This window comes from Carcharodon carcharias, chromosome 5 (genome assembly GCF_017639515.1).
Source record: "Carcharodon carcharias isolate sCarCar2 chromosome 5, sCarCar2.pri, whole genome shotgun sequence".
NCBI classification, from domain to species: domain Eukaryota; kingdom Metazoa; phylum Chordata; class Chondrichthyes; order Lamniformes; family Lamnidae; genus Carcharodon; species Carcharodon carcharias.
In genome coordinates, this window is record NC_054471.1 from 13,108,536 (window position 1) to 13,134,462 (window position 25,927).

The 25,927-nt window shown below is 56.4% G+C and overlaps 1 protein-coding gene across 1 annotated transcript in view; it reads left to right on the plus strand.

Moving 5' to 3' along the window:
• The window catches only part of nvl (nuclear VCP like), a 287,895-nt gene that overhangs the window by 235,946 nt on the left and 26,022 nt on the right, over positions 1 to 25,927 (plus strand). Inside the window, exons 16-18 of the mRNA XM_041188172.1 lie at positions 11,845 to 11,907; positions 12,303 to 12,422; positions 23,671 to 23,770. Coding sequence (XP_041044106.1) covers positions 11,845 to 11,907; positions 12,303 to 12,422; positions 23,671 to 23,770 — 283 coding nt within the window. The remainder of the gene's footprint in view (positions 1 to 11,844; positions 11,908 to 12,302; positions 12,423 to 23,670; positions 23,771 to 25,927) is intronic.

A 25,927-nucleotide genomic window follows, 5' to 3' on the forward strand; every position in this document is an offset into this window, starting at 1 on the left:
GGCAGTCAGCAGCACCTAGAGGAGAGTGTGAGAGGAGGACCCTGGGAATAGGCAGTCAGCAGCATCTGGAGGAGAGTGTGAGAGGAGGATCCTGGGACAGGCAGTCAGCAGCATCTAGAGGTGAGTGTGAGAGGGGGACCCTGGGACAGGCAGTCAGCAGCATCTAGAGGAGAGTGTGAGAGGAGGGTCCTGGGACAGGCAGTTAGCGGCATCTAGAGGAGAGTGTGAGAGGAGGACCCTCTGGGACAGGCAGTCAGCAGCACCTAGAGGAGAGTGTGAGAGGAGGACCCTGGGACAGGCAGTCAGCAGCACCTAGAGGAGAGAGCGAGAGGAGGACCCTGGGGCAGGCATTCAGCAGCACCTAGAGGAGAGAGTGAGAGGAGGACCCTGGGAATAGGCAGTCAGCAGCATCTGGAGGAGAGTGTGAGAGGAGGATCCTGGGACAGGCAGTCAGCAGCATCTAGAGGAGAGTGTGAGAGGGGGACCCTGGGACAGGCAGTCAGCAGCATCTGGAGGAGAGTGTGAGAGGAGGATCCTGGGACAGGCAGTCAGCAGCATCTAGAGGAGAGTGTGAGACGAGGACCCTGGGACAGGCAGTCAGCACCTAGAGGAGAGTGTGAGAGGAGGACCTTGGGACAGGCAGTCAGCAGCATCTAGAGGAGAGTGTGAGACGAGGACCCTGGGACAGGCAGTCAGCACCTAGAGGAGAGTGTGAGAGTAGGACCCTGGGACAGGCAGTCAGCACCTAGAGGAGAGTGTGAGACGAGGACCCTAGGACAGGCAGTCAGCACCTAGAGGAGAGTGTGAGAGGAGGACCCTGGGACAGGCAGTCAGCACCTAGAGGAGAGTGTGAGAGGAGGACCTGGGACAGGCAGTCAGCAGCACCTAGAGGAGAGTGTGAGAGGAGGACCTTGGGACACGCAGTCAGCAGCATCTAGAGGAGAGAGTGAGAGGAGGATCCTGGGACAGGCAGTCAGCAGCATCTAGAGGAGTGTGTGAGAGGAGGATCCTGGGACAGGCAGTCAGCAGCATCTAGAGGAGTGTGTGAGAGGAGGACCCTGGGACAGGCAGTCAGCAGCACCTAGAGGAGGCAGTGAGAGGAGGACCCTGGGATAGGCAGTCAGCAGCATCTAGAGGAGAGTGTGAGAGGAGGACCCTCTGGGACAGGCAGTCAGCAGCACCTAGAGGAGAGTGTGAGAGGAGGACCCTGGGATAGGCAGTCAGCAGCATCTAGAGGAGAGTGTGAGAGGAGGACCCTCTGGGACAGGCAGTCAGCAGCACCTAGAGGAGAGTGTGAGATGAGGACCCTGGGACAGGCAGTCAGCAGCATCTAGAGATTAGAGCGAGAGGAGCAACCTGGGGCAGGCATTCAGCAGCACCTAGAGGAGAGTGCGAGAGGAGGACCCTGGGACAGGCAGTCAGCAGCACCTAGAGGAGGCAGTGAGAGGAGGACCCTGGGAATAGGCAGTCAGCAGCATCTGGAGGAGAGTGTGAAAGGATGACCCTGGGGCAGGCTGTCAGCAGCATCTAGAGGAGAGTGTGAGAGGAGGACCCTGCGATAGGCAGTCAGCAACAACTAGAGGAGAGTATGAGAGGAGGACGCTGGGAATAGGCAGTCAGCAGCACCTAGAGCAGAGTGTGAGAGGAGGACCCTGGGACAGGCAGTCAGCAGCAACTAGAGGAGAGTGCGAGAGGAGGACCCTCTGGGACAGGCAGTCAGCAGCACCTAGAGGAGAGTGTGAGAGGAGGACCCTGGGATAGGCAGTCAGCAGCATCTAGAGGAGAGTGTGAGAGGAGGACCCTCTGGGACAGGCAGTCAGCAGCACCTAGAGGAGAGTGTGAGATGAGGACCCTGGGACAGGCAGTCAGCAGCATCTAGAGATTAGAGCGAGAGGAGCACCCTGGGGCAGGCATTCAGCAGCACCTAGAGGAGAGTGCGAGAGGAGGACCCTGGGACAGGCAGTCAGCAGCACCTAGAGGAGGCAGTGAGAGGAGGACCCTGGGAATAGGCAGTCAGCAGCATCTGGAGGAGAGTGTGAAAGGATGACCCTGGGGCAGGCTGTCAGCAGCATCTAGAGGAGAGTGTGAGAGGAGGACCCTGCGATAGGCAGTCAGCAACAACTAGAGGAGAGTATGAGAGGAGGACGCTGGGAATAGGCAGTCAGCAGCACCTAGAGCAGAGTGTGAGAGGCGGACCCTGGGACAGGCAGTCAGCAGCATCTAGAGGAGAGAGCGGGGGGAGGACCCTGGGGCAGGCAGTCAGCAGCACCTAGAGGAGAGAGTGAGAGGAGGACCCTTGGGAATTGGCAGTCAGCAGCATCTAGAGGAGAGTGTGAGAGGAGGTCCTTGGCGCAGGCAGTCAGCAGCATCTAGAGGAGAGTGTGAGAGGAGGACCCTAGGACAGGCAGTCAGCAGCACCTAGAGGAGAGTGTGATAGGAGGACCCTGGGACAGGCAGTCAGCAGCACCTAGAGGAGAGTGTGAGAGGAGGACCCTGGGACAGGCAGTCAGCAGCATCTAGAGGAGAGTGCAAGAGGAGGACACTGGGACAGGCAGTCAGCAGCACCTAGAGGAGAGTGTGAGAGGAGGACCCTGGGACAGGCAGTCAGCAGCATCTAGAGGAGAGTGTGAGAGGAGGACCCTGGGACAGTAGTCAGCAGCATCTAGACGAGAGTGTGAGAGGAGGACCCTGGGACAGGCAGTCAGCAGCACCTAGAGGAGAGTGTGAGAGGAGGACCCTAGGACAGGCAGTCAGCAGCACCTAGAGGAGTGTGTGAGAGGAGGGCCCTGGGACAGGCAGTCAGCAGCACCTAGAGGAGAGTGTGATAGGAGGACCTTGGGACAGGCAGTCAGCAGCACCTAGAGGAGTGTGTGAGAGGAGGGCCCTGGGACAGGCAGTCAGCAGCATCTAGAGGAGTGTGTGAGAGGAGGACCCTAGGACAGGCAGTCAGCAGCACCTAGAGGATCTAGCCTATCTGGAGGATTGAGTACTTAGTCTAAGCTCAAGTAAGAGTAAGGGTAGACTAAAAATAAGGGTCGATATTCTATTTAGTTAACATTCGCACCACACAAATGTCAGACAAAGACCATCTCCAACAAGAGAGAATCCAACTATCCCCACTTGATGTTCAAGGCATTACCATCTCTGAATCCCCCACTATCAACATCATGGGGTTAACCATTGACCAGAAACTGAATTGGACTAGCCATATAAATACTGTGACTACAAGAGCAAGTTAGAGGCTAGGAATCCTGCGACAAGTAACTCACCTCCTGACTCCCCAAAGCCTGTCCACCATCTACAAGGCACAAGTCAGGAGTGTGATGGAATACTCTCCACTTGCCTGGATAAGTGCAGCTCCCACAACACTCAAGAAGTTTGACACCATCCAGGACAAAGGAGCCCCGCTTGATTGGCACCACATCTGCAAACATTCACTCCCTCCACCACCGATGCCCAGTGGCAGCAGTGTGTGTACCATCTACAAAATGCACTACTGGAATTCACCTAGGCTCCTTGGACAGCACCTTCCAAACCCCCAACCACTACCACCTAGAAGGACAAGGGCAGCAGATAGATGGGAACACCACCACCTGGAAGTTTCCTTCCAAATCATTCACCATCCTGACTTGGAAATATATCACCGTTCCTTCACTGTCGCCTGGTCAAAATCCTGGAACTCTCTCCCTAACAGCGCTGTGGGTGCACCTACACCACATGGACTGCAGCGGTTCAAGAAGGCAGCTCACCACCACCTTCTCAAGGGCAACTAGGGATGGATAATAAATGCTGGCCCAGCCGGTGAAGCTCAGATCCCATGAATGAATAATAAAAGATATGTCTGGAGGGCTCAGTCCTGTGATTTACACATCCTGTGCCATGTGGGAAATCCCAGACACTCCTGGCGTTCTGGATGACCATGTGTGCAGGAGGTGCCCCCGACAGGAGCAACTCGAGCTCTGCGTTTGGAGCTTGAGCGTAAGCTGGGGTCACTACGGTGCATCACGAGGCTGAGTGGTTGGTGGATAGCATGTTTCAGGATGTGGTCACCCCGCAGTTTCAGGAAGTGCAAGCAGAGAGGGAACAGGTCACCGCCAGACTGAAGAAGGGGGCTAGGCAGGTAGTTGGGAATCCCCCGAGTGCATCTCACCTGTAAACCGTTTATCGGCTTTGGAAAACAGTGAGAGTGACGGTCCCTCTGTGGAGGCCCATCAGAGCCAAGGCCATGACATTGTGAGTGGTCCAGCTGCACAGAGGGGAGGAAAGTGTGGAAGAGCAATAGTGGTAGGGGTTTCGTTAGTGAGGGGAGTAGACAGGCGCTTCTGTGGCCGTAGACATGACTCCAGGATGGTATGTTGCCTCCTGGGAGCCAGTGTCAAGGATGTCATGGAACAGCTGCAGGGAATTCTGAATGGGGAGGGTGAACAGTCAGAGGTTGTGGTCCATGTTGGGACCAATGACATAGGAAGAAAGAGGAGTGAGGTGCTGCAAACAGACTTTAGGGAGTGAGGTAGGAAATTGAAAAGCAGGACTTCAAAAATAGTAATCTCCGGATTATTCCTGGTGCCACACATTAGTGAGCATTGGAACAGAGGATAGAGCAGATGAATGCGTGGCTGGAGAGATTGTGCAAGACAGAGGGCTTACACAAGCAAAGGGGCATTGGGACCATCTCTGGGGGAGCTGGGACCTGTACAGGGCGGACGGGTTAAACCTGAACAGGAACAGGACCAACATCCTCGCGGGGAGGCTTGTTAATGCTGTTGGGGTGGATTTAAACTAAATTGGCAGGGGGATGGGATCCTGAAAAGCAGATCAGAGGGGAGAGAAGCTGAGATGAAATTAGAAGTTAAAACACTAGTAAATGAGTCTGGAAGGCAGAGGAAACATCGGCTAGATAAGAAAGAAGTGAGTTTAGTAAGGCTAAATGGAATATATTTTAATGCATGGAGCCTGAGGAATAAGACAGATGAGCTAAGGACACAGATAGGCATGTGGGAGTGTGATATTTTAACTGTCAAGACTTGACTAAAAGGACGGGATTGGCAGCTCAACATTGCTGGTTATAGGGAATTGAGACAAGATAGAGAAGGGGATAGAAGAGGAGGGGGTGTAGCAACATTGATCAAGGAATCAATTCCAGCAGCGAGGAGAGATATCTTTTTGGAAGGCCAAATGGGCAGAAGTAAAAAACACAAAAGGGGAAAACACACTGTTGTATGTGTGCTATAGGCCCCAAACAGTCAGGGAGAGATTGGGGATCAAATATGTAATCAAATTTCAGAGAAGTGTAAGAATAATAAGGCAGTAATATTAGGGGATTTTAATTACCCAAATATTACCTGGGATAGTTTTAGTTTGCAAGGTAGGGAGGGAGAAAAATTCTTAAATTGCATCAAGAGAACTTTTTTAGCCAGTATGTAGAAAGCCCAACAAGGGAGGGGGCATTTCTGGAACTAATATTCGGAAATGAGCCAGGGTAGGTGGAAGGCGTATCAGTAGGGGAGCATTTTAGAGATAGTGACCATAACTCAGTTAGATGTCGGATAGTTATGGAAAAGGACAAGGTTGGGCTGGGAATAAAAGTTCTAAACTGGGAAAAGGTGAAATTTACTAAGATGAGATACGATTTGGCCCAAGTGGACTGGGAGTAGCTACTTGCAGATAAAATTGTATCAGAGCAGTGGGAGGCATTCAAGGAGGAAATAACGAGAGTACAGGACAAATATGTTCCCGTAAAGACAAAGGGAGGAACCAAGTCCAGAGAACCCTGGATGTCAAAGGACATAAAGGTTAAGATAAAGAAAAAAAAGAGAAACTTGTTGCAGATACCTTAGAGGAGTATAAAAAGTGCAGAGGGGAGCTTAAAAAAGGAAATGAGGAAATCTAAGAGAGTGCATGAGAAAATATTGGTGGGTGGAATAAAGGAGAACCCAAAGGGACTTTTTTAAATGTATAAAAAAACAAGAGAATAACTCGGGAAACAATAGGGCCAATTAGGGACCATAGAGGTTATCTGTGTGTGGACAGACCCGGAAGACGTGGGTACAGTGCTCAATGAATACTTTGTGTCAGTCTTCACAATGGAAAAGGACGACGCAGGTAAAGACATCAGGGTGGTGGACTGTGAAATATTAGAGGAAATTAACAGAATTAATTAAATTAACACAAGCGGGTCTAGTGGCCTGAAAACTGGCAGGTCAGGCTGAGATGTATCTCAGGCTGTTGAGGGAGGCAAGGGAAGAGATATTAGGGGCCCTGGCAGTAATTTTCAAATTCTCTCTGGCCACTGGTGGAACTAATGTTATCTCATTATTAAAAAAGGGAGGAAGGGATAGACCAGGAAATTACAGGCCAGTCAGTCCAACCTCAGTGATGGGGAAGTTATGGGAAAGAATTCTGAGGAACAGAATATATCTGCACTTGGAGAGACACGGATTAATCAGGGATCGTTAGCATGGCCTTGGACAAATTTGATTGAATTTTTTGAGGAGGTAACCAGGAGTGTTGTTGAGGTTAATGCATTTGATGCAGTCGACAAGGACACTAGCAAGGCTTTTCATAAGGTCGCTCATGGCAGACTGGCCGAGGCAAAGTGGCACATTGGATCCAGCATTGTCTGAGAGGCAGGGAGCAGAGGGTGATGGTAGAGGAATGTTTCTGTGACTGGAAGCCTGTTTCCAGTGGGGTTCCACAGGGCTCGGTGCTGGGGCCCTTGCTGTTTGTGGTTTACATAAATGATTTGCGCTTAAATGTAGGGGGTATGATCAAGAAGTTCGCAGATGACATGAAAATTGGGAGGGTGGTAAATAGTGAGGAGGATAGCCGTAAACTGCAGGAGGACATCAATAGACTGGTCAGGTGGACGGAGCAGTGGCAAATGGAATTCAACCTGAAAAAGAGAGAGGTAATGCACTTGGGGAGGGCTAACAAGGAGAGGGATTACACTATGAATGGTAGAACCCTGCAAAGTACTGAAGCTCAGAGGGACCTTGGTGCACATATCCACAGATCCCTGAGGGTAGCAGGGCAGGTAGATAAGTTGGTTAAGAAGGCATATGGGATACTTGCCTTTATTAGCCGAGGCATAGAATACAGTAGCAGGGATGTTATGCTGGACCTGTATAAAATACTGGTGAGGCCACAACTGGAGCACTGTGTGCAGTTCTGGACGCCACATTTTCGGAAGAATGTGATTGCACTGGAGAGGGTGCAGAGCAGATTTACCAGGATGCTGCCTGGGCTGGAGGGCCTGAGCTATGGGGAAAGATTGGATAGGCTGGGGTTGTTTTCCTTGGAGCAGCGAAAGTTGAGAGGGGACGTGACAGAGGTGTTTCAGATTGAGGGCCGCAGTAGGGTGGATAGGAAGACACTTTTTCCATTAGTAGGGTTGTCAATAACCAGGGGGTATAGATTTAATTTAAGAGATAGAAGCTTAAGGGGATTTGAGAAATATTTTCACCCAGAGGATGGTGAGAGTCTGGAACTCATTGCCTGAAAGGGTGGTTGGGTCAGAAACACTTGTAACATTTAAGAAGTATTTAGATATTCACTTGCATTGCCATAGCCTCCAGGGCTATGGGCCAAGCGCTGGAAAATGGGATTAGTGTCATCAGATCCTTGTTGACCGGTGCAGACATGATGGGCTGAATGGTCTCCTGTGCTGTAAACGTCTGAGTCTATGAGTGAACCCACCTCCACCACACTCACGCAGTACATTCCAGATCCTAATTACTTACTGTGTAAAAATAAATAATCTTTAAGCCATTGTTGGTTCTTTGCCAGTCATCTTATATTGGTATATCCTCTGGTTCTCAATCCTTCCACCTTTGGGAACAGTTTCTCTCTATCTAGACCCCTCAGGATTTTGAACACACTCAGGCTTCTGAGGAGAACAACCCCAGTTTCTCCAAACTATCCACCTGATCATGTCCCTTATCCTTGGAACCATTCTCGTAAATTTTTTCTACGTCCTCTCTTAAAGCCGTCACATCCTCCCTAAAGGTCAGGAGCAGATGCAATACTCCAGTTCAAGCTAAACCAGTGTTTTATACAGGTTTACCCTTACTTCCTCAAAAGATGGTAGAAGTTTGGAACACTCCTCTGCAAATTGCAATTAATGCAGGATCAAATGTTAATCTTAAACCTGAGAAAGTGTATTTTTATTCATCAGAGGTATTAAGGGATGTGGGCCAGAGTTGGAATAGGGAGTTAGGGCGTGATCAACCATGATCTCATTTGAATGGTGGAACCGGTTCAATGGGTTGAATGGCCTCCTGTTCCTTTGATGTTGCTGCTCTTCCTCTCACCATTGGTCAGGCAGCCATTTGGGTGGTTTGCCTATGAAATTTCCTCGACCCGAGTGCTTTCCATTTCCAGCTCCTTGCCCCATTCAGATTGCTTCCTCAGGTTTTTATTAGGAAGTCTTGTGCAGAGAATTGGGGGGAAAAAAGAGGGCATAGCAGGCAGGGAGGGGGCAAAAGCGGGCAGGGAGGGGGTAAAAGCGGGCAGGGAGGGGGTAAAAGCGGGCAGGGAGGGGGCAAAAGCAGGCAGGGAGGGGGCAAAGCAGGCAGGGAGAGGGCAAAACAGGCAGGGAGAGGGCAAAACAGGCAGGCAGGAAGAGGGCAAAAGTATTAGTAAATATGAAGCGAAAACAAAAATGGTGGAAAAACTCAGGTCTGACAGCATCTGTGGAGAGAAAGACAGAGATTGCATTTTGAGTCCGTATGACTCTAAAGATCTAAAGGGAGGTAGAGATGTGGTGAAATATATACATATTAGGAGGGGTGGAACTGGTGAAGCTGGATAGGGGGCCAGTGATAGATGGAGGCAAAGGAGAGATTGCAAAAGATGTCATAAACAAAAGGTCAAAGAGTTGTTAATGGTGGTTGTACTGGCTAAAGGAGGTGCTAATGGTGACATTAAGAAAGCAAAATGTGATGATGGCCGGACCAGGGTAAACAATCTGGAAAATGACTGATGGCTGTAGTGGGGGTGGGGTGGGGGAAGAAAGGTCAAAAATAGGTTAAAAGCTGGGGATAAAACAATGAATGAAAATGGAAATAAATTTTAAAAATAATAATGAAATAACAACTCTTTGAACTTTTGTTTATGGTACCTTTTGCAATCTCTCCTTTGCCTCCACCTATCACTCTGGCCCTCGATCCAACTTCACCGGTTCCACTCCACTTAAACAGTATATATTTCACCACATCTCTACCTCCCTTTAGATCTGAAGAAGAGTCATGTGGATTCGAAACATTAACTCTGTTTCTCTCTCCACAGATGCTGTCAGACCTGCTGAGTTTTCTAGCATGTTTTGTTTTTGTTTCAGATTTCCAGCATCCGCAGTATTTTGCCTTTACTGACAGCTTTGGTAAGGATTTTTGCTGTGTGCTGGGACACTGCATCCACTGGACAGGGACGTCCAGTGTGTGTGGTCAGTGCTGGACACTGCATCCACTGGACAGGGACCTCCAGTGTGTGTGGTCACTGCTGGGACATGGCATCCACTGGACAGGGACGTCCAGCATGTCTGGTCAGTGCTGGGACACTGCATCCACTGGACAGGGATGTCCAGTGTGTGTGTGTGGTCAGTGCTGGGACACTTTTCATCCACTGGACAGGGACGTCCAGTGTATGTGATCAGTGTTGGGATACTTTTCATCCACAGGACAAGGACCTCCAGTGTGTGTGGTCAGTGTTGGGACACTTTTCATCCACTGGACAGGGACATCCAGTGTGTATGGTCAGTGCTGGGACACTTTTCATCCACTGGACAGGGATGTCCAGTGTGTGTGTGGCCAGTGCTTGGACAGTGCACTCACTGGACAAGGAACTTCGTTATTCCTGTACTCAAATCCTCTTGTGATAAAGACTAACATACCATTAGCCTTCCTAATTGCCTTGCCGCACCTGCATGTTTGCCTTCAGTGACTTTTTGACGAGGATATCCAGGTCTCTTTGTACATCTACACTTTCTAATCTCTCACTATTTAAGAAATACCCTGCATATCTGTTCCTCCTGCCAAAGTGGATAACCTCACATTTTTCTGGGGCAGTGCACTTGCTGGATAAGGAATATCCAGTGTGTGTGCTCAGTGCTGGAACACTGCATCCACTGGACAAGGAACATCCAGTGTGTGTGCTCAGTGTTGGGACACTGCATCCAGTGGACAAGGAGCATCCAGTGTATGCCCTCAGTGCTGGGACACTGCATCCAGTGGACAAGGAACATCCAGTGTGTGTGCTCAGTGCTGGAACACTGCATCCACTGGACAAGGAACATCCAGTGCTGGGACAGTACACTCGCTGGGCAAGGAATGTTCAGTGTGTGTGGTCAGTGCTGGGACAGTGCACTTACTGGACAGGGACATCCTGTGTGTGTGTGTGTGACCAGTGCTTGGACAGTGCACTCACTGGACGAGGAACCTTGCTACTCCTGTACTTAATCCTCTTGTGATAAAGCCTAACACACCATTAGCCTTCCTAGTTGCTTGCTACACCTGCATGTTAGCTTTCAATGACTTATTGACGAGGACATCCAGGTCTTTTTGCACATCTACACTTTCTAATATCTCACCATTTAAGAAATACATTGCAGATCTGTTCCTCCTACCAAAGTGGATAACCTTGCAATTTTCCACACTTTGCTGGGACAATGCACTCACTGGACAAGGAATGTCAAATAATTTTAGCACTGGGCAAACACTCTCAGGAGAATTTTGATGGGCCAGTGCCCTTGGATGACCTTTAACTTGAGATAAACAGGTCATTCTCGCATTGGCAGGCTGTGACCAGTGGGGTACCACAGGGACCAGTACTTGAGCACCAGTTATTCACAATATATATCAATGATTTGGATATGGGAACCAAATGAAAGATTTCCAAGTTTGCGGATGAGACAAAGCTGCTGGGAATGTGTGTTGTGATCAAGTTGCAGAGCAGCTTCAAGGGGATTTGGACTGACTTAGTGAGTGGTCAAGAACATGGCAGACAGAATAGAATGTGGAAAAATGTGAGGTTACCCACTTTGGTAGGAGGAACAGATGTACAGGGTATTTCTTAAATTGTAAGAGATTAGAAAGTATAGATGTACAAAGGGACCTGAGTGTCCTCATCAATAAATCATTGAAAGCTAACATGCAGGTGCAGCAAGCAGTTCGGAAGGCTAATGGTATGGTAGCCTTTATCGCAAGAGGATTTGAGTACGGGAGTAGTGAAGTCTTGATTCAATTGTACAGAACCTTGGTTAGACTGCACCTGGAGTAAAGTGTGCCGTTTTGGTCCTCTTACCTTCGGAATTTATTATTGCCATTGAGGGAGTGCAATGAAGGTTCACCAGACTTGTTCCCCAGATAGCGCAACTGTCCTTTGAAGAGAGACTGGGGAAACTGGGCCTGTATTCACTAGAGTTTCGAAGAATGAGAGGTGATCTCATTGAAATCTACACAATACTTAAAGGAATAGACAGGGTAGCTGCAGGTAAGATGTTTCCCTGGTTGGGGAGTCTAGAACCAGGGGGGGGACAATTTCAAAATAAGGGGGAAGCCACTTAGGACTGAGATGAGGAGAGATTTTTGTACTCGGGTGGTTGTGAATCTTTGGAATTCTCTATCCGAGAGGGCTGTGGTAGCTCAGTCACAGTATGTTTAAAGCAGAGAGTGACAGATTTCTAAATACCGATGACACAAAGGGATCTGGGGATAGTGTGGGAAAAAGGCATTGAAGTGGATGATCATCCATGGTTGTATTGAATGGCAGAGAAGGTTCGATGGGCTGAATGGCCTACTCTTGTTCTTCTGTTCCTACGATTGATTGCTTGTTTAATAATTTTGTCTTCAGGCTGTCGCGAATGAGTCTGGACTGAATTTCATCTCGGTGAAAGGCCCTGAGCTGTTAAACATGGTGAGTCACAGGAATATAGTTGGTCAGTGGATTTGCAGAGTATCCAAACCATGTCCCATAACATGAGGCTCCCTTGATCAGAGCTTGTTGTTCCCTACCTGCTCAGCACCTTGGACAGTGCATCACTCCCTCGGTACTGCACTGGAATGTCAGCTGGAATTTGTGCTCAAGTCTCTCGAGTGGGACTTGAACCCATGACCAGACTGAAGCAGGTTGTGCTTTGGCACTGACGATTCCTACCTGTGGGAAAAACTGGGGAATGTGGACCCCAGAGATGTTGTTATCCAAATTCTGGTCTCTGTGTTTACAGGAGAAATAATTTCTCCATACCCAGAGTGTTGTGAATGTTCTGTCTGCATCTTTTCCAATGATGTTGCTGTTTGTTTTAACTGCAGTACGTGGGTGAGAGTGAGCGGGCAGTGCGACAGGTTTTCCAGCGAGCAAGGAACTCTGCACCTTGTGTCATTTTTTTCGACGAGCTGGATTCCCTCTGTCCTCGGAGATCGGAGCACGAGGTGAGATTTAACTCCATCGTTAGACTCTGTCCTTGGAGATCGGAGCACGAGGTGAGATTTAACTCCACCGTTAGACTCTGTCCTCGGAGATCGGAGCACAAGGTGAGATTTAACTCCACCGTTAGACCGACCTCGGAGTTCGGAGCACGAGGTGAGATTTAACTCCATCGTTAGACTCTGACCTCGGAGATCGGAGCACAAGGTGAGATTTAACTCCATCGTTAGACTCTGACCTCGGAGATCGGAGCATGAGGTGAGATTTAACTCCATCGTTAGAGTCTGTCTTTGAAGATTGGAGCATGAGATGAGATTTAAATCCATCGATAGACTCTCTCCTTGTAGATCGGAGCATGAGGTGAAATTTGACTCCATTGTTAGACTCTGACCTCGGAGATCGGAGCATGAGGTGAGATTTAACTCCATCGTTAGACTCTGACCTCGGAGATCGGAGCACGAGGTGAGATTTAACTCCATCGATAGACTCTGACCTCGGAGATTGGAGCACGAGGTGAGATTTAACTCCATCGTTAGACTCTGTCTTTTAAGATCGGAGAACGAGGTGAGATATAACTCCATCGTTAGACTCTCTCCTCGGAGATCGGAGAACGAGGTGAGATATAACTCCATCGTTAGACACTCTCCTCGGAGATCGGAGCACGAGGTGAGATTTAACTCCACCATTAGACACTCTCCTCGAAGGTCGGAGCACGAGGTGAGATATAACTCCATCGTTAGACTCTGACCTCGGAGATCGGAGCACGAGGTGAGATTTAACTCCACCATTAGACACTCTCCTCGAAGGTCGGAGCACGAGGTGAGATATAACTCCATCGTTAGACTCTGACCTCGGAGATCGGAGCACGAGGTGAGATTTAACTCCACCATTAGACACTCTCCTCGAAGGTCGGAGCACGAGGTGAGATTTAACTCCATCGTTAGACACACTCCTCGGAGATCGGAGCACAAGGTGAGATTTAACTCCATCGTTAGACTCTGACCTCGGAGATCGGAGCACGAGGTGAGATTTAACTCCACCATTAGACACTCTCCTCGAAGGTCGGAGCACGAGGTGAGATTTAACTCCATCGTTAGACACACTCCTCGGAGATCGGAGCACAAGGTGAGATTTAACTCCACCGTTAGACTCTGACCTCGGAGATCGGAGAACGAGGTGAGATTTAACTCCATCGTTAGACACTCTCCTCGGAGATCGGAGCACGAGGTGAGATTTAACTCCACCATTAGACACTCTCCTCGAAGGTCGGAGCACGAGGTGAGATTTAACTCCATCGTTAGACACACTCCTCGGAGATCGGAGCACAAGGTGAGATTTAACTCCACCGTTAGACTCTGACCTCGGAGATCGGAGCACGAGGTGAGATTTAACTCCATCGTTAGACACACTCCTCGGAGATCGGAGCACGAGGTGAGATTTAACTCCACCGTTAGACTCTGACCTCGGAGATCGGAGCACGAGGTGAGATTTAACTCCACCATTAGACACTCTCCTCGAAGGTCGGAGCACAAGGTGAGATTTAACTCCATCGTTAGACTCTGACCTCAGAGATCGGAGCACGAGGTGAGATTTAACTCCACCGTTAGACTCTGACCTCGGAGATCGGAGCACGAGGTGAGATTTAACTCCATCGTTAGACTCTGACCTCGGAGATCGGAGCACGAGGTGAGATTTAACTCCACCATTAGACACTCTCCTTGGAGATCGGAGCACGAGGGGAGCGATGGTCGGGCCTGGGGACGTTCTGCAGAATGAGGTGAATGTTGGCACGTAGTTGGAGGAGGGTTTGGGGATTTGTAAGGCTGTTGTTTCTGGCCGTAAGTGATAGCTGGGGTAATTTTGGTGTTTCCGTGGGTTGTGGACCGAGTATCGATGCTGCAAGTTGTTCATTTTTCCTTTTTTTCTCCCTTCTGTCTCTGTGACCTTTGCCCCCCATTTGTTTCTCGTTGCCCTTTGCCCACTAACTTCTTTCTTCCTTTTTCTTTCCCGACTTTTTTCCTTCTCTCTCTCTCTCACCCTCCCTCATATTTTGTTCCCCAAATTCCCTCATTCCTTCTCCTCCCTTCTTCCCTCCCTCACACTCCCTCCCTGCCTCACTCCCTCCCTGCCTCACTCCCTCCCTGCCTCACTCCCTCCCTGCCTCACTCCCTCCTTGCCTCACTCCCTCCCTGCCTCACTCCCTCCTTGCCTCACTCCCTCCCTGCCTTACTCCCTCCCTGCCTCACACTCCCTCCCTGCCTCACACTCCCTCCCTGCCTCTCACTCCCTCCCTGCCTCACACTCCCTCCCTGCCTCATTCCCTCCCTGCCTCTCACTCCCTCCCTCCCTCCCCCACACTCCCTCCCTGCCTCACTCCCTCCCTGCCTCACTCCCTCCCTGCCTCTCACTCCCTCCCTGCCTCTCACTCCCTCCCTGCCTGCCTCACACTCCCTCCCTGCCTCACACTCCCTCCCTGCCTCACACTCCCTCCCTGCCTCTCACTCCCTCCCTGCCTCACACTCCCTCCCTGCCTCATTCCCTCCCTGCCTCTCACTCCCTCCCTCCCTCCCCCACACTCCCTCCCTGCTTCACTCCCTCCCTGCTTCACTCCCTCCCTGCCTCACTCCCTCCCTGCCTCTCACTCCCTCCCTGCCTGCCTCACACTCCCTGCCTGCCTCACACTCCCTGCCTGCCTCACACTCCCTGCCTGCCTCACACTCCCTGCCTGCCTCACACTCCCTCCCTGCCTCACACTCCCTCCCTGCCTCACTCCCTCCCTGCCTCTCACTCCCTCCCTCCCTCACATTCCCTCCCTGCCTCTCACTCCCTCCCTCACACTCCCTCCCTGCCTCACACACCCTCCCTGCCTCACACTCCCTCCCTGCCTCACACTCCCTCCCTGCCTCACACTCCCTCCCTGCCACACTCCCTCCCTGCCTCTCACTCCCTCCCTGCCTCTCACTCACTCCCTCCCTCCCTCACACTCCCTCCCTGCCTCTCACTCCCTCCCTCCCTCTCACTCCCTCCCTGCCTCTCACTCACTCCCTCCCTCCCTCACACTCCCTCCCTCCCTCCCTGCCTCACACTCCCTCCCTGCCTCACACTCCCTCCCTGCCTCACACTCCCTCCCTGCCTCACACTCCCTCCCTGCCTCACACTCCCTCCCTGCCTCACACTCCCTCCCTGCCTCACACTCCCTCCCTGCCTCACTCCCTCCCTGCCTCAATCCCTCCATGCCTCACTCCCTCCCTGCCTCACACTCCCTCCCTGCCTCTCACTCACTCCCTCCCTGCCTCACACTCCCTGCCTCCCTCCCTCCCTGCCTCACACTCCCTCCCTGCCTCACACTCCCTCCCTGCCTCACACTCCCTCCCTGCCTCCCTCCCTCCCTGCCTCACACTCCCTCCCTGCCTCACACTCCCTCCCTGCCTCACACTCCCTCCCTGCCTCACACTCCCTCCCTGCCTCTCACTCACTCCCTCCCTCCCTGCCTCACACTCCCTCCCTGCCTCACACTCCCTCCCTGCCTCACTCCCTCCCTGCCTCTCACTTCCTCCCTCACTCCCTCCCTGCCTCACTCCCTCCCTGCCTCACACTCCCTCCCTGCCTCACACTCCCTCCCTGCCTCACACTCCCTCCCTGCCTCACACTCCCTCCCTGCCTCACTCCCTCCCTGCCTCACACTCCCTCCCTGCCTCACACTCCCTCCCTGCCTCACACTCCCTCCCTGCCTCACTCCCTCCCTGTCTCACACTCCCTCCCTGCCTCACTCCCTCCTTGCCTCACTCCCTCCCTCCCTCCCTGCCTCACTCCCTCCCTCCCTCCCTGCCTCACTCCCTCCCTGCCTCACACTCCCTCCCTGCCTCACACTCCCTCCCTGCCTCACACTCCCTCCCTGCCTCACACTCCCTCCCTGCCTCACACTCCCTCCCTGCCTCTCACTCTCTCCCTGCCTCACACTCCCTCCCTGCCTCTCACTCTCTCCCTGCCTCACTCCCTCCCTCCCTCCCTGCCTCACTCCCTCCCTCCCTCCCTGCCTCACTCCCTCCCTGCCTCACACTCCCTCCCTCCCTCCCTCCCTCACACTCCCTCCCTGCCTCACTCCCTCCCTGCCTCTCACTCACTCCCTGCCTCTCACTCACTCCCTCCCTCCCTGCCTCACACTCCCTCCCTGCCTCACTCCCTCCCTGCCTCTCACTCCCTCCCTCCCTGCCTCACACTCCCTCCCTGCCTCACTCCCTCCATGCCTCTCACTTCCTCCCTCACTCCCTCCCTGCCTCACTCCCTCCCTGCCTCACACTCCCTCCCTGCCTCACACTCCCTCCCTGCCTCACACTCCCTCCCTGCCTCACACTCCCTCCCTGCCTCACACTCCCTCCCTGCCTCACACTCCCTCCCTGTCTCATACTCCCTCCCTGTCTCACACTCCCTCCCTGCCTCACTCCCTCCCTGCCTCACTCCCTCCCTGCCTCACTCCCTCCCTGCCTCACTCCCTCCCTGCCTCTCACTTCCTCCCTCACTCCCTCCCTGCCTCACTCCCTCCCTGCCTCACTCCCTCCCTGCCTCACACTCCCTCCCTGCCTCACACTCCCTCCCTGCCTCACACTCCCTCCCTGCCTCACACTCCCTCCCTGCCTCACACTCCCTCCCTGCCTCACACTCCCTCCCTGCCTCACACTCCCTCCCTGTCTCACACTCCCTCCCTGTCTCACACTCCCTCCCTGCCTCACTCCCTCCCTGCCTCACTCCCTCCCTGCCTCACACTCCCTCCCTCCCTCCCTCACACTCCCTCCCTGCCTCACTCCCTCCCTGCCTCTCACTCACTCCCTCCCTCACACTCCCTCCCTGCCTCACTCCCTCCCTGCCTTACACTCCCTCCCTGCCTCACACTCCCTCCCTGCCTCTCACTCACTCCCTCCCTGCCTCACACTCCCTCCCTGCCTCACACTCCCTCCCTGCCTCACACTCCCTCCCTGCCTCACACTCCCTCCCTGCCTCACACTCCCTCCCTGACTCTCACTCCCTCCCTGACTCTCACTCACTCCCTGCCTCACACTCCCTCCCTGCCTCTCACTCCCTCCCTGCCTCCCTCCCTGCCTCACTCCCTCCCTGCCTCACTCCCTCCCTGCCTCACACTCCCTCCCTGCCTCACTCCCTCCCTGCCTCACTCCCTCCCTGCCTCACACTCCCTCCCTGCCTCACTCCCTCCCTGCCTCACTCCCTCCCTCCCTGCCTCACTCCCTCCCTGCCTCACTCCCCCCTCCCTGCCTCACTCCCTCCCTGCCTCACACTCCCTCCCTGCCTCACCCTCCCTCCCTGCCTCTCACTCCCTCCCTGCCTCTCACTCCCTCCCTGCCTCTCACTCCCTCCCTGCCTCTCACTCCCTCCCTGCCTCTCACTCCCTCCCTGTCACTCACTCCCTCCCTGTCACTCACTCCCTCCGGGCCTCACACTCCCTCCCTGCCTCACTCCCTCCCTGCCTCACTCCCTCCCTGCCTCACTCCCTCCGGCCTCACTCCCTCCGGGCCTCACTCCCTCCGGGCCTCACTCCCCCCCTACCTCTCACTCCCTCCCTACCTCTCACTCCCTCCCTGTCACTCACTCCCTCCCTGTCACTCACTCCCTCCGGGCCTCACTCCCTCCCTGTCACTCACTCCCTCCCTGCCTCACACTCCCTCCCTGCCTCACACTCCCTCCCTGCCTCACACTCCCTCCCTGACTCTCACTCCCTCCCTGCCTCTCACTCACTCCCTGCCTCCCACTCCCTCCCTGCCTCTCACTCCCTCCCTGCCTCACTCCCTCCCTGCCTCACTCCCTCCCTGCCTCACTCCCTCCCTGCCTCACTCCCTCCCTGCCTCACACTCCCTCCCTGCCTCACTCCCTCCCTGCCTCACTCCCTCCCTGCCTCACTCCCTCCCTGCCTCACTCCCTCCCTGCCTCACTCCCTCCCTGCCTCACACTCCCTCCCTGTCTCACTCCCTCCCTGCCTCACTCCCTCCCTCCCTGCCTCACTCCCTCCCTCCCTGCCTCACTCCCTCCCTGCCTCACACTCACTCCCTGCCTCACACTCACTCCCTCCCTGCCTCACACTCACTCCCTCCCTGCCTCACTCCCTCCCTGCCTCACACTCCCTCCCTGCCTCACTCCCTCCCTCCCTGCCTCACACTCCCTCCCTGCCTCACACTCACTCCCTCCCTCCCTCCCTCACACTCCCTCCCTGCCTCGCTCCCTCCCTGCCTCACACTCCCTCCCTGCCTCCCTCCCTCCCTGCCTCTCACTCCCTCCCTGCCTCTCACTCCCTCCCTGTCACTCACTCCCTCCGGGCCTCACACTCCCTCCCTGCCTCACTCCCTCCCTGCCTCACTCCCTCCCTGCCTCACTCCCTCCCTGCCTCACTCCCTCCGGCCTCACTCCCTCCGGGCCTCACTCCCTCCGGGCCTCACTCCCTCCCTGCCTCACTCCCCCCCTACCTCACTCCCTCCCTGCCTCACTCCCTCCCTGTCACTCACTCCCTCCGGGCCTCACTCCCTCCCGGTCACTCACTCCCTCCGGGCCTCACACTCCCTCCCTGCCTCACTCCCTCCGGGCCTCACTCCCTCCGGGCCTCACTCCCTCCGGGCCTCACTCCCTCCGGGCCTCACTCCCTCCCTGTCACTCACTCCCTCCTTGCCTCAATCCCTCCCTGTCACACACTCACTCCCTGCCTCACTCACTCATTCCCTCCTGCTTCACTCGTTCCCTCCCTGCTTCATTCACTCATTCCCTCCCTGCCTCCCTCCCTCCCTCCCTCACTCACTCATTCCCTCCCTGCCTTACTCGATCCCTGCCTCACTCACTCACTCACACTTCTTGCCTCACTCACTCACTCCCTCTCTGCTTCTCTCACTACCGCGCGCTCTCTCACTACCGCGCGCTCTCTCACTACCGCGCGCTCTCTCACTACCGTGCGCTCTCTCACTACCGTGCGCTCTCTTACTACCGCGCGCTCGCTCTCCCCCCGCGCTCGCTCTCCCCCCGCGCTCGCTCTCCCCCCGCGCTCGCTCTCTCCCCCGCGCTCGCTCTCTCCCCCGCGCTCGCTCTCTCCCCCGCGCTCGCTCTCTCCCCCGCGCTCGCTCTCTCCCCCGCGCTCGCTCTCTCCCCCGCGCTCGCTCTCTCCCCCGCGCTCGCTCTCTCCCCCGCGCTCGCTCTCTCCCCCGCGCTCGCTCTCTCCCCCGCGCTCGCTCTCTCCCCCGCGCTCGCTCTCTCCCCCACGTGCTCTCTCTCTCTCTCCACACGCGCTCTCTCTTTCTCCACACACGCTCTCTCTCTTACGCTCTCTCTCTCTCTTACGCTCTCGCGCTCTCTCTCTTACGCTCTCGCGCTCTCTCTCTCACGCTCTCGTGCTCTCTTACGTTCTCGCGCTCTCTCTCTTACGCTCTCGCGCTTTCACTCTCTTACGCTCTCGCGCTCTCACTCTCTTACGCTCTCGTGCTCTCACTCTCTTACGCTCTCGCGCTCTCTCCTACGCTCTCACGCTCTCTCTCTCTCCCACGCTCTCGCGCTCTCCTTCCTCTCTCCCTCGCGCTCTTGCTCGCTCTCCTTCCCGCTCTCGCTCGCTCTCCTTCCCGCTCTCCTTCCCGCTCTCGCTCGCTCTCCTTCCCGCTCTCGCTCGCTCTCCCGCTCTCGCTCGCTCTCCCTCCCGCTCTCGCTCGCTCTCCCTCCCGCTCTCGCTCGCTCTCCCTCCCGCTCTCGCTCGCTCTCCCTCCCGCTCTCGCTCGCACTCCCTCCCGCTCTCGCTCGCACTCCCTCCCGCTCTCGCTCGCTCTCCCTCCCGCTCTCGCTCGCTCTCCCTCCCGCTCTCGCTCGCTCTCCCTCCCGCTCTCTCGCTCGCTCTCCCTCCCGCTCTCGCTCGCTCTCCCTCCCGCTCTCCCTCCCGCTCTCCCTCCCGCTCTCCCTCCCGCTCTCCCTCCCGCTCTCCCTCCCGCTCTCCCTCCCGCTCTCCCTCCCGCTCTCCCTCCCGCTCTCCCTCCCGCTCTCGCTCCCGCTCTCGCTCGCTCTCCCTCCCGCTCGCTCTCCCTCCCGCTCTCGCTCGCTCTCCCTCCCGCTCTCGCTCGCTCTCCCTCCCGCTCTCGCTCGCTCTCCCTCCCGCTCTCGCTCGCTCTCCCTCCCGCTCTCGCTCGCTCTCCCTCCCGCTCTCGCTCGCTCTCCCTCCCGCTCTCGCTCGCTCTCCCTCCCGCTCTCGCTCGCTCTCCCTCCCGCTCTCGATCGCTCTCCCTCCTGCTCTCCCGCTCTCCCTCCCGCTCTCGCTCGCTCTCCCTCCCGCTCTCCCTCCCGCTCTCCCGCTCTCCATCCCGCTCTCGCTCGCTCTCCCTCCCGCACTCCCTCCCGCTCTCCCTCCCGCTCTCCCTCCCGCTCTCCCTCCCGCTCTCCCTCCCGCTCTCCCTCCCGCTCTCCCTCCCGCTCTCCCTCCCGCTCTCCCTCCCGCTCTCGCTCGCTCTCCCTCCCGCTCTCGCTCGCTCTCCCTCCCGCTCTCGCTCGCTCTCCCTCCCGCTCTCGCTCGCTCTCTCCCTCCCGCTCTCGCTCGCTCTCCCTCCCGCTCTCGCTCGCTCTCCCTCCCGCTCTCGCTCGCTCTCCCTCCCGCTCTCGCTCGCTCTCCCTCCCGCTCTCGCTCGCTCTCCCTCCCGCTCTCGCTCGCTCTCCCTCCCGCTCTCGCTCGCTCTCCCTCCCGCTCTCGCTCGCTCTCCCTCCCGCTCTCGCTCGCTCTCCCTCCCGCTCTCGCTCGCTCTCCCGCTCTCCCTCCCGCTCTCGCTCGCTCTCCCGCTCTCCCTCCTGCTCTCGCTCGCTCTCCCTCCCGCTCTCCCTCCCGCTCTCCTGCTCTCCCTCCCGCTCTCGCTCGCTCTCCCTCCCGCTCTCGCTCGCTCTCCCTCCCGCTCTTGCTCGCTCTCCCGCTCTCCCTCCCGCTCTCGCTCGCTCTCCCTCCCGCTCTCGCTCGCTCTCCCTCCCGCTCTCGCTCGCTCTCCCTCCCGCTCTCCCTCCCGCTCTCCTTCCCGCTCTCCTGCTCTCCCTCTCCCTCCCGCTCTCTCTCCCTCTCGCTCTCGCTTGCTCTCCCTCCCGCTCTCGCTTGCTCTCCCTCCCGCTCTCTCGCTCGCTCTCCCTCCCGCTCTCGCTCGCTCTCCCTCTCGCTCGCTCTCCCTCCCGCTCTCGCTCTCTCTCCCTCCCGCTCTCGCTTGCTCTCCCTCCCGCTCTCGCTCGCTCTCCCTCCCGCTCTCTCGCTCGCTCTCCCTCCCGCTGTCGCTCGCTCTCCCTCTCGCTCTCTCTCCCTCCCGCTCTCGCTTGCTCTCCCTCCCGCTCTCGCTTGCTCTCCCTCCCGCTCTCGCTCGCTCTCCCTCCCGCTCTCTCGCTCGCTCTCCCTCCCGCTCTTGCTCGCTCTCCCTCTCGCTCTCTCTCCCTCCCGCTCTCGCTCTCTCTCCCTCCCGCTCTCGCTTGCTCTCCCTCCCGCTCTCGCTCGCTCTCCCTCCCGCTCTCTCGCTCGCTCTCCCTCCCGCTCTCGCTCGCTCTCCCTCCCGCTCTCGCTCGCTCTCCCTCCCGCACTCGCTCGCTCTCCCTCCCGCTCTCGCTCGCTCTCCCTCCCGCTCTCGCTCGCTCTCCCTCCCGCTCTCGCTCGCTCTCCCTCCCGCTCTCGCTCGCTCTCCCTCCCGCTCTCGCTCGCTCTCCCTCCCGCTCTCGCTCGCTCTCCCTCCCGCTCTCGCTCGCTCTCCCTCCCGCTCTCGCTCGCTCTCCCTCCCGCTCTCGCTCGCTCTCCCTCCCGCTCTCGCTCGCTCTCCCTCCCGCTCTCGCTCGCTCTCCCTCCCGCTCTCGCTCGCTCTCCCTCCCGCTCTCGCTCGCTCTCCCTCCCGCTCTCGCTCGCTCTCCCTCCCGCTCTCGCTCGCTCTCCCTCCCGCTCTCGCTCGCTCTCCCTCCCGCTCTCGCTCGCTCTCCCTCCCGCTCTCGCTCGCTCTCCCTCCCGCTCTCGCTCGCTCTCCCTCCCGCTCTCGCTCGCTCTCCCTCCCGCTCTCGCTCGCTCTCCCTCCCGCTCTCGCTCGCTCTCCCTCCCGCTCTCGCTCGCTCTCCCTCCCGCTCTCGCTCGCTCTCCCTCCCGCTCTCGCTCGCTCTCCCTCCCGCTCTCGCTCGCTCTCCCTCCCGCTCTCGCTCGCTCTCCCTCCCGCTCTCGCTCGCTCTCCCTCCCGCTCTCGCTCGCTCTCCCTCCCGCTCTCGCTCGCTCTCCCTCCCGCTCTCGCTCGCTCTCCCTCCCGCTCTCGCTCGCTCTCCCTCCCGCTCTCGCTCGCTCTCCCTCCCGCTCTCGCTCGCTCTCCCTCCCGCTCTCGCTCGCTCTCCCTCCCGCTCTCGCTCGCTCTCCCTCCCGCTCTCGCTCGCTCTCCCTCCCGCTCTCGCTCGCTCTCCCTCCCGCTCTCGCTCGCTCTCCCTCCCGCTCTCGCTCGCTCTCCCTCCCGCTCTCGCTCGCTCTCCCTCCCGCTCTCGCTCGCTCTCCCTCCCGCTCTCGCTCGCTCTCCCTCCCGCTCTCGCTCGCTCTCCCTCCCGCTCGCTCTCCCTCCCGCTCGCTCTCCCTCCCGCTCGCTCTCCCTCCCGCTCGCTCTCCTCGCTCGCTCTCCCTCCCGCTCTCGCTCGCTCTCCCTCCCGCTCTCGCTCGCTCTCCCTCCCGCACTCGCTCGCTCTCCCTCCCGCACTCGCTCGCTCTCCCTCCCGCTCTCGCTCGCTCTCCCTCCCGCTCTCGCTCGCTCTCCCTCCCGCTCTCGCTCGCTCTCCCTCCCGCTCTCGCTCGCTCTCCCTCCCGCTCTCGCTCGCTCTCCCTCCCGCTCTCGCTCGCTCTCCCTCCCGCTCTCGCTCGCTCTCCCTCCCGCTCTCGCTCGCTCTCCCTCCCGCTCTCGCTCGCTCTCCCTCCCGCTCTCGCTCGCTCTCCCTCCCGCTCTCGCTCGCTCTCCCTCCCGCTCTCGCTCGCTCTCCCTCCCGCTCTCGCTCGCTCTCCCTCCCGCTCTCGCTCGCTCTCCCTCCCGTTCTCGCTCGCTCTCCCTCCCGTTCTCTCTCCCTCCCGCTCTCTCTCCCTCCCGCTCTCGCTCTCTCTCCCTCCCGCTCTCGCTTGCTCTCCCTCCCGCTCTCGCTTGCTCTCCCTCCCGCTCTCGCTTGCTCTCCCTCCCGCTCTCGCTCGCTCTCCCTCCCGCTCTCGCTCTCCCTTCCTGCCTCACTCCTCCCCTTCTTACCCTGCCCAACCTTCCCCAGTCTGGTGCCAGTGTTCGTGTGGTGAACCAGTTGCTGACGGAGATGGATGGATTGCAAGCTCGGAAACAGGTGTTCATCATGGCAGCCACAAACAGACCAGGTGAGAGTGTGGGGGTGGCTATCGGGGTGTGGGAGGGTTTGGATATCTTGGTAAATCCCTCTCTTTGGTGGACAGGGGGTGATATCAGTGACTCAGTCCTTCTGAGGTTGGATGCTTATGGTAAATCCCCTCCCCTGAGGGAGTGGCTGCATAATCTGATGGCTCTGTCCCATTGTGATTGTGTATCAGTGAAGTTGTGTGGTGATTTTGACACAGGATGATGGGCTGTTAGATAGTCTGTGCTAATGAAATTGGTTCCTTACTTGGACCTTTCTCAGGGTTTTGGGGATCATGTTGCATAATTCCATTTTCTTGTGAAAAATGTGAATTGTTGCTGCTGCCGATTGTGTATTTCATACTTGGTCATGATCTTATGACCTGAAATGGTCACTATTTTCCAGGTGACGAGATCACCCGTGTCAGACCCTAGGCAATGAGGTTTTTCTTTCGAACGTACGAACAAGGAGCAGGAGTAGGCCATTCAGCCCCTTGAGCCCTGCTCCACCATTTAATAAGATCATGGCTAGTCTAATCGTAAACTTAAATCTGCATCCCACCCCCTTGCTTACCAAGAATCTATCCACCTCTGACTTAAAAATAGTCAAAGACTTTGCTTCCACCACCTTTTTGAAAAAAGAGTTCCAAAGACTCTGAGTGAAAACATCTCACCTCATATCTGTTTTAAAAGGATGACCCCTTATTTTTAAACAGTGACTTTCCTGGGATGTGGGCTTTGCTGGCTGGGCCAGCATTTATTGCCCATCCCACATTACCCTTGAGAAGGTGGTGAGCTGCCTTCTTGAACCACTGTAGTCCATGTGGTGTGGGTACACCCGCAGTGCTGTTAGGGAGGGAGTTCCAGGATTTTGACCCAGCGACAGTGAAGGAACGGCGATATATTTCCAAGTCAGGATTGTGAGTGACTTGGAGGGGAACTTCCAGGTGGTGGTGTTCCCATGTATCTGCTGCCCTTGTCCTTCTAGATGGTAGTGATCCTGGGTTTGCAAGGCGCTGTCAAAGAGCCTTGGTGACCTTAGACTCCAAGCACAGACTGAAACAAGAACAGAAAATGCTGGAAAAACTCAACAGGTCTAACCACATCTGTGGACAGAAAAACAGAGTTAACGTTTCGAGTCCTTATGACTCTTCTTCAGAGCTAAAGAGAAGACTAAAAAGAACAGACTGAAGCAGGCTGTTCTTTGGGACGGACAATTTCTACCTGTGGGAAAAGCTGGGGAATGTGGAGCCCACAGTGCTGCTAGGGAGGGAATTCCAGGACATTGACCCAGTGGCAGTGAAGGAACGGTGATATATTTCCAAGTCAGGAAGGTGACTGCTCTTGGGGAAAAGCTTGCAGCTGGTGGTGTTCCCTTGTGTCTACTACACTTGTCCTTCAGAGGGATGGCAAAGGCCATTCAACTGCATGGGCATCACCAGTTGGGCTGGAATTACAGGGTGCGAATGCCTGTTGAATTTGTTCCTCTAAAACCTATTGTGTGGTTCAGCTGTGTGGCCCTGAACCTTGTCATTCAGACAGTGATAGGAGTCGAGATCATTCCCTGTTTAATGTGGTCCAGCTCCACATTCAGCGGGTTATGGGAACCTCTGGCAACTGCCGCGGAGTAAATCCAACCCAGTTTCAGTGCGGCCGCGGGGAGTGTCCCGGCTTCAGAGAGGCCGTGGGAAGTGTCCCGGGGAGTATCCCAGTTTCAGGGAGGCCGGGGGAGTGTCCCGGGGAGTATCCAAGTTTCAGGGAGGCCGCGGGGAGTGTCCCAGTTTCAGGGAGGCCGCGGGGAGTATCCTAGTTTCAGGGAGGCCGTGGGGAGTGTTCCTCTTTCAGGGAGTGTCCCGGGGAGTATCCTAGTTTCAGGGAGGCCGCGGGGAATGTCCCGGGGAGTATCCCAGTTTCAGGGAGGCCTCGGGGAGTGTTCCAGTTTCAGGGAGGCCTCGGGGAGTGTTCCAGTTTCAGGGAGGCCGTGGGGAGTGTCCCAGTTTCAGGGAGGCCGCGGGGAGTGTCCCAGTTTCAGGGAGGCCGCGGGGAGTGTCCCAGTTTCAGGGAGGCCGCGGGGAGTGTCCCAGTTTCAGGGAGGCCGCGGGGAGTGTCCCAGTTTCAGGGAGGCCGCGGGGAGTGTCCCTCTTTCAGGGAGTGTCCCAGTT